The 12,488-nt window shown below is 44.9% G+C and overlaps 1 protein-coding gene across 1 annotated transcript in view; it reads right to left on the bottom strand.

Annotated features, from left to right (window-relative positions):
- Positions 1 to 12,488, bottom strand: part of DNAH2 (dynein axonemal heavy chain 2) — a 3,498,763-nt gene that overhangs the window by 972,827 nt on the left and 2,513,448 nt on the right. Inside the window, exon 58 of the mRNA XM_069646273.1 lies at positions 780 to 919. Coding sequence (XP_069502374.1) covers positions 780 to 919 — 140 coding nt within the window. The remainder of the gene's footprint in view (positions 1 to 779; positions 920 to 12,488) is intronic.

The following is a 12,488-nucleotide window of genomic DNA, read 5'->3' on the forward strand; positions in this document are numbered from 1 at the left end:
AATGATCAAACAGAGACTTCATTTCTACCACAAATTAAAAATGACAAATAATGACACTTTAAATAAGGTACTATTTCTAGCCAGCCCGACCATGACAGGGACTTATGTGCGCTCTACAAAAAGGATTAAAAGTCATGTTTTCATGGCTACACTATTCTAAATAAAAAAAAGGAAATTATTTAATTCGAGACTCACTCTCACATTCAAACATTAATACCTCCTAGAGCAATCTCCGGAATGTAAAATAACCTCCCATCCAATGGGTCACTACTGCCAGACAACTCCTGTCCTTGGAAGACCTGCGACCACAATGGTGAAAAGTGAAAGAACATGCAAGCTTTTATTTTGCCTATTTCCTGGTGCAGTGGATGTGAAGGCCACATTTCCTCCCTACTTATGTCACTTCCTATTCAAGGGACGGAAGGGAGTTCACACATCTTAGGAAAATGGCTTAAAAAAACTGCGAAACTAAGGGAGATAGGTTGGGAAATTGTCAGAAAATAGCAAAATACTAAAGAACAACATTTTCTTTTTTGCAAACGTGTTATGTCACCTTTAAGGAAAAATAGAATTGGTTAGAAAGTAAATAGTCCCGCCCACTGCGCTCACCCCTCCTTCCCGTCCATGCCTTCTCCGCACACAGTACTGGCATTATTGCAGCTTTGGTGAAGCTGGCAGACAAGGTGGGCCTGACAATCAGGCTAGGGACCTGAACCTTAGCCGCATGCATGGCTCTTTTAGGCACTGGCCACTCTGTAACGCAAAGTGGACTCACTCACCTGAAAGGGTCCCCAACAGGACTCATGCAGAGCACAATATGTAGGTTGTCCCTGACACGCTCAATCAGGAAGTTGAAAATGCTGTCTGGAGTCTCTGGGATGTTATTCTTCTTGGCCAGATCTCCTAGTGCCACTTGTATCTGCAAGAGAGAAGTTACAGTAGTTGTGAGGTTTGAACCAGCCATTTCACTTTCACAACACTGCTGCACCTGGAGAACACACAAGATGGTGACAGAAACGTTTATGCTTCTTACCTGGCCCCAATAGTCATGCACAAACAGTGCTTTAAGTGGGCTGAGACTAACTGGGCGTGGATGTGCTAGGGCTCCCTCAGTGCCCCACAGAAACAAATGGAAACCGAACAATATTAACGGAGTGCAGGCAAAGTGTCTACTCAGTACTTTAAGAACAGAGTCTGACTTGGTTTAATCACAGTTAAGTCATTAACACTACTGTGATGGAATACATGCAGGGAAGCTGAATGCGGACAGAAAACGCCTGACTCTCGAACAAGAAGCTGTCCAAATGCATATAAATGACTCACAGCTTGAAGTCATTTTACAATTAGGCTGTTATCATATATGAAATTAGCAAGAAGGCCAGTGTGCATTATGTACTCGAAAGGGTTGCAGGCTTGAATCATTGCAACGGATTTATCAAAAATATGTCCAATTCATATGTTCCCAAAATGCTCTTTGATTGTATGCAAAGTAGCTTACATTTGGTCCCATTTGCCCCTCTCCCCTGCCTCATGACTAACTTCAGGGCCTACAAGAGATCTCTTTCAAAATGAGGTTTGCACCTCCCCAACAAACGGCCTCCATGATCCTTCAGTAGCAGCTGTGTGGTGCATAGAATATAATGGAGATGTTCCCTATTGCAAACTCCAAAGGGTGATTTCCATAGGTTTATCACGGATATCGCCCCCGGTAGGATGTCTAAGGGGATGTTTTAAGGGATGCCAAGCTCTTTGAAAAGGGATTGCAGTGACTGCTTTTAACAAAATATGTAAGCAATTATACTTGTATGGATGGTGCAAAACATGAGCCCAACTTTGAACCGCCTTCATTATTCCCCAAGCATATTGCCTGCACATATCAAAAGAGCTGAAAGCAGGTTAAATAGGTCAGCAATAATACCTTTGAAAGTGAATGTCTTTTTTCCATAAAAAGCACATTGAAAGTGACAAAAACTTCAGTTTGAGGAGATTGATTTATTTACAGAATGAATGTGATTTACTCCCTGATTAAATTGCTTATATACTGAGTGAGAAGAAGTTACTTCTTACCTTGTAACGTTCTTTCGATGGGATGTTCCTCCGACGTATTCCTCATCTTTGATAGATCATCTCCCAGCTTGCTGGCCTCGGAATTTTTTTTCAGTAGAGAGTGCTGCGCATCGACGTCCCTCGAGCCGATGTCCCTCAACGGCCTCCGTATCGGCGCCGACGTCACCATGCGTATAAATAGACTCGCGCAGCGTCCGTTGCTCAGTTCCGTTTTGATGTTTGTTTTATGTCATGTTTTACATTAATTGGTTATTGACCTTGAAGGAGCGTAAGCTGCAACCACAAGGGAAGTATTACTGCGGGGATGGATGGGAGGGACGATAAGGAATAAGTCGGAGGAACATCCCATCGAAAGAACATTACAAGGTAAGAAGTAACTTGTTCTTCGAAGGGATTGTGTCCTCCGACGTATCCACATCTTTGATAGACTCCCGTAGCAGTGGTGTGCAATTGGAGGTGGGAGTAAAACGCCATGTTTCCTTTTAGGAATGAACCGAATGTAATACGGCTTTGCCAAACCTAGTCTCTTGACTGGAGGAGGAATCCAGGTTGTAAAATCTTGTGAAGGTATGTGCGGACGACCATGTGGCAGCCGCACATATGTCTCGAACCGGAACCCCTCTTTGGAGGGCCGAAGAGGCTGTGATACCTCTGGTTGAATGAGCCCTAAGATTTTGAGGAGGCTCTTTCCCTGCCAGTTTGTAACATTCCAGGATGGCCAAAATAATCCATCTGGAAATGGTTTGTTTTGTTATCGGTAGTCCCAACTTGTGCCCTGAGTAACCCACGAACAGTTGGTCTGCTTGCCTAATCCTAGCAAGTCTGCTGATGTAAAAGCTTAAAGCCCGTCTTGGTTCCAGCCTATGTAGCCTTTCTTCCTCTTTCCCCCGGATGGGGAGGCGGTTAGAATGAAGGTAAAGTAATTTTCTGAGTGATGTGGAATTCAGAAACCACCTTTGGGAGGAAATTAGGCTTCACCTGTAGGACAACCTTGTCTTTATGAAAAATTGTATGAGGGGGTTTACAAGATAGAGCTTGTAATTCGCTCACCCTTCTAGCAGATGTTAAAGCTACTAATAAGACAGTTTTAAGGGTGGGAAATCTTAGCGAACAAGAGTGGAGTGGTTCGAAAGGAGTACCCATCAGGAAATTTAAGACTAAATTTAAGTCCCATAAAGGAACCTGGAAAGGTTTTGGAGGGTAGACATTAGTTAATCCCTTTAGAAATTGTATTTCTATCGGTAATTTGAAATACGAAGGTTCCTCCGCAGTGCGCTTGAAGATCGATAGCGCTGCAAGATAGCCCTTGATAGTGCCAACTGGAAGGCCTGAATTTGCCAAGTAGAGTAGAAAGGATAACACCGTTGGTGTACCACATGAAAAGGGGTCGATATTCTCTTCTCTACACCAGCTGCAAAACATGTTCCAAAGCAAGACTTTGTTGCTGGCCTTCTGGCCTAAAGCAACACTTCCATGACGTCATCAGGGAGGTCCCAATCCTTGTATCTCAACCTTTTAGAAGCCAGGCGTGAAGGTTCAGGGTTATGATGTCTGGATGGAGAACCTGACCTCCCTTCTGTGAGAGAAGATTCTCCTTGAGTGGAAGACGAATTGGAGGGCAGATGGACATGTCCAGAAGGTCCGGGTACCAAGTTCTCCTGGCCCAGTCTGGGGCAATGGCCATCATGGTTCTCCGGAATCTTCTCAACCTCCTGATCATTTGAGGAATGACAGGGACTGGTGGAAACACGTACAGGAGTGGAAACTCCCAGTCCACTAGGAACGCCTCCCCTAGAGCTCCTCTCGGGGGAAATTCCCTTGAACAAAACAGATCGCACTTTCTGTTGGTACTGGTGGCAAACAGATCCACTTGAGGGGTTCCCCAAAGGGCGAAGATCTCCTGAAGGACTTCCTGAGCTAGTTCCCACTCGTGGGAGACTGTGCCCTGCCTGCTCAGAGCGTCCGCCGTCACGTTCTTCTCTCCGGCTAGGTGGACTGCCGATAGAGAGATTCCTTCCTGGATTGCCCAAAACCAGAGCTGCATTGCCTCTCTGCACAGTGGTAGTGATCCTACGCCTCCTCTTTTGTTGAGGTAGTGCATGGCCACTGTGTTGTCCGTCATTATTAGGACATTTTTCCCCTGTACAGATGGCAGAAAAGCTTTCAGCGCTAGTCTGATTGCTCTCAGCTCTAACAGGTTGATATGTAGTCTGGACTCCGATGGAGACCAACGACCGCTGATGGTCAAGAAGTATGGTATGGATCCCTTCCCTCCTTAGACTTGCCGCCACTACCGACATTAGCTTGGTGAAGACCCTCGGGGCGTAGGTCAGCCCAAATGGCAGAACTCGAAATTGATAATGAGAGCCGGCAATTGCGAACCTCAGGTATTTACTGTGTTTGAGATGGATTGGCACATGGAAATAAGCATCCTGGAGGTCCAGAGATACCAGCCAGTCCTGGAGCTGGAGGGCCTGAAGGATCTGAGAGAGAGTTACCATCTTGAACTTGTCCTTCCTGAGGAACTTGTTCAATTCTCGTAAGTCCAAGATAGGTCTCAGTCCTCCGTCTTTCTTCGATATGAGAAAGTAGGGGGAGTACCAGCCCTTGTTCCTCTCCACTACAGGTACCGGTTCTATGGCACCTTTCTCTAGCAGGTCTACAATTTCCTGCAAGAGGAGCGGATCTGGAACTCTCAGAGAGCTGTTCCCCGGTGGATGACTCTGAGGGAGGCGTAGAAAAGGCAGGCAGTAACCTTGGGCAACTGTCTCCAATGCCCAAGCATCTGACGTAATAGCCTGCCATTCCGTCAGATGTTGAGTTAACCTGCCCCCTACTGGTGTTTTGTGAAGAGAGTCCTCAGAGCGGTTTGGAGGCGGCTGATGCAGATGCAGAGGGTAAAGAGGCACCTGCTGCTGCTGCTGCGGCTTTTGTGTTTTTACCCAGTCCACCTCGGGTGAATTTCGTCTAACCCCTTTGAATCGGCTGTCCTCTGCCCTTTCCGAATGCGGAATAGAAGCGAAAGGACTTACCTCTCCAAGAGGTTCCTGAGGGGCGATATGGTGTCTGACGGATTGCAGCTCCTAAGGATTTTGCTGCTGCCTTTGATGTTTGTAGTTTTTCTAAACTGTCGTCCGCTTTCTAACCAAACAAAGAAGAGCCGTCAAAGGGCATATTCAAGAGTCTGCTTTGCACATCTGGAGCAAAACCGGACTTTCGCAACCAAGCAAATCTCCTGGTTGTTGTACTTGCCGCCATGGCCCTGCTGATACTGTCAGCAGAATCGATGCCAGTTTGAAGGGATAAGCACATAGCGTCTTTACCATCCTTGATGATGTTTAGGAACGCTTCCCTTTCTTCTCCCTCCGGGAGGCAGTCAGCCGCTGATGAAGCACACTCCCAAAGTGTGTGGCTAAACCTTGCGAGCGTACAAGTAGCATTGATGGATTTCAACGCCATGCTATATGCAGAAAAGACTTTTTTGGCCATATAGTCATATCTCTTATCATCCCTGTCCTGTAGAACAGTAGGGTAAGCCGATTTACTACCTGATGAAGTAGCTGCCTGAACAACCAGACTCTCCGGAGTTGGGTGTTTGGATAAATATTCAGGGTCAGCAGAAGACACCCTATATTTAGCTGATAATTTTTTGTTAACCGCCGGGATAACCTCAGGTGTTTCCCAGTTTGCCAATATTCTCCTTTGTAATGCCGCATGAAATGGCACTACAGGATCCTCCTGTGAACCTTTGACCAAGATGTCTGTGAGGTCGTCTTGCTGAAAAGCAGGTGAGGGTGTGGACCATCCCATAAACTCCATTATCCTTGCCATCAAGGTTCTATAAGGGGTTTCAGCATGTTCCCCTGGGTCTGGTGTTGCAAATTCCACTTCTGGGGAAGTGTCCAACCCACTCACTTCCTGTAGGGTTTCATGGAGGTCTTTCAACCTACCTTCCTCAGAGGTAAATTCCTCTAGTACAGGAGTTGCAGATCCCTGCAACTCAAAAGGCCTTTCCTGATCTGAATCCTCCCCTTCTTCATATATAGAAGATAAGACCCTGGAGTGTTCAGGCTTGAAAATGGTATAAATCCCATTTCCAGAGCAGAAGGCACCAGATTTGTCATGATTGGCTGAGAAAACGTCGACGTCGTCGACGCAGACGTTAAAGGATTCGAAGCCATCGAAAAAGGCATCGAGAAAGGTGGTAGAGGCCTCGATGAACTCGAGAGTATCAGGATTCTACTCGAGGTTGTCGACGACATTCTCGTGCTCGAGGCTCTGGGTATGGCCACTGGCTGTGAGGTGGCGGTGGGTTTGTCCTTTCTCAGCGTCGATGTCGGTGTCGAAGACGGCGTCGACTCGACTGACCTGTGCGTCGAAGAACCCTTCGATAACGGCGTTGACGACGCCGATCTATGTGTCGAAGGGATCCTCGACGACAGCGTTGAAGACCCAACTTTTCCTTTACTCAAGGGTTCATGACGTCCTCGAGTGGCTTCTTTCGCTAGGTACTGCGACTCGCGGCTTTTTGATTTTTTGGGTCTTTCACCCAGGGTATCACCCTCAGCAGTCTTCGAGGGGGTCGATGCCGCTTTCTCGAAGACGCTTAGCATCTTTTTCCTGAATTCCTCCCACTCAGCCTGAGAGCTATGTTTTGTGGGACAGGAGACCCTTTTTGGGGAAACGGAAGACGACGAGGAAGGGGATCTTCGAGATCTCTTTTTTTAATGCTTAGATCTCGAACAGTGATGGGAACTGCTTCAAGATCTAGAACGAGAATGTCTTTTATGATGGCGAGGAGACGAATGTCTCGACTCCGCCGAGGAAACTTTCGAAGAAGTTTTAACTGCCTTACCTCTCTCGAGCTTCCCCCTACGCTCCTTCAAGGCTTTCGCCGTCATGGACATGCAGTCTTTGCACTCCGAACAATGGTGCTCATTCCCAGGCACCACAAACAGATCCTGTGATCATCCGTCAATGACATTTTTTTTCCACAGTCTCAACATTTTTTGAAGCCGGACCGTGGAGTCGTCGGTTCGGGTGAGGAAGCCATTGAGTACGAGTCGGTATTCACGCGGAATATATCGATATATTTGACTGAAGAACTGAACAACGATATTCCGAGGCCCCAAAGCGCGGAAAAACGGAACTGAGCAACGGACTATGCGCGAGTCTATTTATACGCCTGGTGACGTCGGCGCCGATACGGAGGCCGTCGAGGGACATCGGCTCGAGGGACGTCGACGTACAGCGCCCTCTACTGAAAACATTTTTCCGAGGCCAGCAAGCTGGGAGATGATCTATCAAAGATGAAGAATACGTCGGAGGACACAATCCCTTCGAATAGGGGGCTTCTTACATTGCTGCAAGTTGGAGTTTGAGCCTCGCTTTGAAAAATTCCACTGAAGATATGGCTTTAAAGGCCAGAGGGAAAGCAATCAAGTGTAGTGGGGCAAGTAGGGAAACAAAGTGAAAGTGGAAGGAGGCAATGGAGTACAGGGGACTGATTGGTTACATAGAGACAAGTAGCCAAGAGTTTCAGAGGGAGCACACAGCAAGATGCATTCAGCAAGGTAGTGAGGGCAAGACCAAGGATGGATCTACAGATGGGTAACAGGAATTTAAAGAGAGCAATTTTGCATGGAGAGCCGTCCTACTAGGTGACTGTAGGTAGAGGTGGGGGACGGGTTGAAAAGGATGCATTGCAAAGTTGGAGACTTTGTTGAGGGAAGCCAGAGTAAAGGAGTAGACCAAGAAGAAGGCTCGATCACTAGTCGATTTTTTAAAGAACACAAAGATACAGTGGTGAGTGAGGTGTGGGCAGATTTTTCAAATGTTTAGAAGGCTGAGTCCAGCCACGATGAACTTGTGGAGTTTTAGGTCATTGTGAAAGAGAACCCCAAGGTAGCAAGCCATGAGTGAGGGGTTGAGCAGCGAAGGGGGGGAATGAAATGGGAGAAAAGAAAGTGTGGGTGCGTTCGAGGTGGGGGAACGGATGATTTTCGTATTTCAACAGTTAAGCATGAAGAACCGTAGAGCTATACAGTGGCAGGTAGTGGTTAGGCAGTCGCTTATGCATTTGTAGATTGCAGGAGTGAAAGAGGGGAAGATGAAGGTTATCTGATTGTCAATGAAGGGGCGATGGAGGCAAAAGAGGAAATTAGTTGGTTGAGGGAGTAGGTATAAAGGGTGAAGAGGAATGGGCCTAATACTGATCCTCGAGGAACATCAATGGGAATGGATGTTGGGGCGACAGTGCCAGAATCCCATGAACTAGAGGAGTGTTCTGAGAGATAAGGATCCAGTTGAATATGGTGTCCTTTAATCCAAAAAGGGAGATAGTTTGAAGGAGGGAGGGATAATCCACTGTGTCAAAGGCAGAAGAAAGCTCCAGAAGGGCAACAATAGAGGGGAGGTCTGAGTGGTGGTCATTGGTGAGAGAATTGGCAATGCACAGATAACTATCAAACAGTTACAGCAAACTTTGTCCTATATAATGCCTGCCAGTATTAGTTTTCAGCATTTTTCTGAGAGTTAAAACTATAATTGCAACTTTGAATGCACTACTGGTTGTATAATAATTTCTTAAACAAGCGTGTATTCAGCCAATCGATATATAAGCAGCATATGCATGCTTTCATTTGTTCCTTGCACTAAACTCCTATTTAAAAAACAGGCATTGGCAAATCCAACATTTTTGCTTGTGTATAGGCGTTAGACATTTACTAGGCTGCATGTCTAGATAATCAAATAATTGCCCAACTGTTGCCATGTTTTGGCAAGGTAGTACCATTATGACCGTGCTGGCACATGCCTATCCGATAGCTTCACAAAAGCCAAAACTGTTAACGTTGCAGCAACCTGTTTTTAATAGACTACAAGCACACTGCAAATAAATTAGTTGACCTCTGGGGGTGTTGTTGTGGCACAGTATGGCCGTGCTTCATGACTCAATCAAGGTCTTGATTTTGGGTCCATAATGTTGGGTCTAGTGTGATTGTGAGACATCCTAACAAGCAATTGGGTATACCAAACTAAAAAGAAAAGCAAGATGAATCGGGAACCAGTACTGTTTTATATATTTTTCAATTTGGAACTTTATCTTGCTACGAATGCCTTGATAGCTTCTATTATATTGCTCTACATTTGCAGGATGTATCTCTGTCATAATTATTCAGGCTTGAACTAGTTTGAGGAAGTTCAAAAACTCGAATTTCAGGTAGTTTGAGTTTCCCTGAACTTGAAAAACATTTTGGTGATTTAAGGGCAAAACACATCCAGAGTTCACATCGCAGTAGATGCTGGAGCATTTGCATGGTGGAGAGGAAGCGAGGTGGCGGAAACGTAAATTGCGTGCTGCCCCTCTTCTCCGCCATACGATTGAAAATGAGCTGTGCGTGAATGAAAGGTGTTAAGGCCTTACTCAAGGCTTTTACCCCTTTCATTCATGTTAAGGCTCGAATGAACATGAGCTCCTGTGAGGAGAGCAGGCTGCTGTGGTCTGCAGGGCGTTGTTTTGATTCTATTTCAATGTCGAGTACCTGGTTAAGCTAGACATAGAAAAAATATGTTTTTTTCCATCAATAGCGAGAGTAGGCCCTCTCTCATTGGAAAAAGAATAACACTTTTTTTTCAATCTTTAGCTGAATGATCCCTGTCTGCTATAACACGTAGTACAAATGGGTTACTGATGCTATAAACAAAATATGTGTTTTACTATTTCCAGCGCCCATCCATGCTAGAGATAGAAAAGGTATTGTTATTTTCTATTTGTAGCTCTGACTTTTTCCTATTTCCAGCAACTGTGCCTACCTGTGTTAGAAGTAAATGTTTTCTATTTCTGACTGGCAATCAACACTGGCACCATCCTGCATTGCAAAACATTAAGGATGGAGAAGCGAAGGATGGTTAGAACTGAATTTGGGGATTGTTCATTCTACGAGTGACCACAAATATTCATGGGTGACCAGATTTTTAAAGGGATGAAATGTGAATATTCACGTGTCACTTGTTGGATGGTTCTACCATCTCCTAGCCATAATCACATCCTTTCATGCACCGAATTCAGAACGGAACTCTCCATACCCCTCCAACCTACCAAACAGTATAATTTAATTCCCTTATGCATGCGTAGAGAGTGCTGTGGCTAGTGACACTCCATGTGGGAGCTAAGAGATGATTCACCAGCTGTTTGCACTTTAGAAACTATCAGTATTATTACATATGGAGCAACAATGTAGTACATTAAACTATGCACGGAGGAGTCTTTATCTATAATACACATTTCAGAATATCACTTCTAGATTAACAAAAATTTGTAAGCAAAGGGAAAAAAGCCTGAGCAATGCAAATTGATTTTCCTACAATCACATACTTTGGTCAAATGGGTGAGCTCGAATTTGAGCCAATGTTTCTTGATTCCATATTTTGCAATTCAGGTAGCCAGCATTTACCATCCCATCTCATCTCATGTTTTCTAGTGCATGTGCGAAAATGAGCTAAATAACATGGCGCCGGTGCATGACCATTTTGGACATTCAATTCTTCCATTACCGCAATGAAAGCCTACGTTTTTGTCTGCTCAGTAAGCAAACGTGAATTCTGCAACGGTTGCAAGGTCATATAATGATGTCAGATGAGCTAACTGTGAAGGATTGTTGTTGTATTTTCTGCTGAAGGACGGGCCAAGAAGGGAGTGGGAGCTTTGCAGCTGCAGTGATAAGGGGTGGTGGGAATGAAGGCGATAGGGAGAAGCTGGGTTTTTCCCCTTCTAGCTGGATGTTTCCACTCTTTGCTCCCAATGTTTGCTGTCTGCTCTTCAGCTGTGGGCAGTCTGGTAACCATGAAGGGGCAGGGATTTCCCCATAAAGTGAATAGGTATTCCTCATGAAAAAGACAGAGAGAGTTGGACCCCGGGTGATGCAGTCTCGAGGGAGGACGCTCCGCACCAGACCCCGTTAGTACGAGTGATCTCTCTGCATACCTGCTCTGGAACTAAGGAGTGTCGTGGTGGCCAAGATGAAGGTGTCTTCTGCAACCATACTAAAGGTGATGCTCTTTTTCTATGTTAATGTATAATCTACTATATGTTATGTTTTAGTTGTGTGTGCCTGTATATAGTTTGTGGATAAAGAGCCTGTAACGAGCCATTCTTATCTCCAACTATTATCTGTCTAAGTGTGATTCATTGCCTCTCTGAGTCCAAGAACTTTTCTGGGTCGGTGTAATAGGTTGCATGAGTCTGAGGTCCCTACACGGAGCGGAAAAAGCAAAACAAATACATAATGCTGCATAGTTGTCTTTGGAAAGCTACCCTGTGTTCAATAAAGCTACATTAAAAGCACTAAGCCACATGGTGAAGCAACCTAACAATATTTAAGAATTGTTAATATAAACTATAGGAAAAGCAAGTATCATGCCTGCATGGCAGGGAGCATGTACAATGGATCCCTATGAGGTCCTCCTGCTTTATGCTGGTGCATAAAGTAGGCGGGCCCCACAGGGATCTTCAGCATTTGCATTGGCATGAAAATCCATTTTGGAGCAGATGCTAGAGCATTTGCATGGTGCGTGCCGCCCCTCCTCTCCGCCATATGATTGAAAATGAGATGTGATGTGAATGGAAGGTGTTAAAGACTTACTCAAAGCTTTTACGCCTTCTATTTATTTTACAGCTCGCATGAACATGAACTCCTATGACAAGTGTGAATCATCCAAAGTCTATAAAAGGATTACCATTATGTCACCTATTAATGACACATGGAGACATAGAGTTAGAGCTTGTTTATAAGTAAATATTTTGGCACTGTGTACCTGTAAAAGGCCCAATTTCCACAAACTGCAATCTACTGAAACAAATCCCTCTTGCAGATGGGAAAATTAAAAGGGAGATTATTATCTACTGGGTGATGAATTATTGCCCGGGGAATATCTTAACCAGAGGCATATATGTGATGGTTACTCACTAGCAATATGGGGCAGTGTTATACATTAGGTCGCTTGGCAACAGAATAGTAATTAGCATGTGAAGTTACCGCTCAGTAAAAATGTTTTCATTGTAATAGTCAATAAAGCTAATAATATTGACAAAGAACTGCCCACTTTTGCCATCTAATATAACTGCTTTGTTAAACTCCTATCTCAAAGATATGCAGAGCCAGAGCTCTTACGCTGTGTCCCATTCAGAATCTGAGATGCTGCGGTGCAGTGTGGGACCTCTAGTTTTCCCATTATAAATGAAGGACTCCAATATAGCAGATTTTGCATGGGCATGGATGCCAGGACTAGCAGAACATCTAACCTTATATGCGATAGCAAGAACTACAGAGCAGGGGCACTACATTCCAACAAATCTTTTAGTATTGTTACTCGGCCCCGTGTAAACTCCATAGAGCCCTGGATTTTTGTTCGGTTTGTAATCT

This window comes from Ambystoma mexicanum, chromosome 1p (genome assembly GCF_040938575.1).
Source record: "Ambystoma mexicanum isolate Mex_15411 chromosome 1p, UKY_AmexF1_1, whole genome shotgun sequence".
Classification (NCBI taxonomy): Eukaryota; Metazoa; Chordata; class Amphibia; order Caudata; family Ambystomatidae; genus Ambystoma; species Ambystoma mexicanum.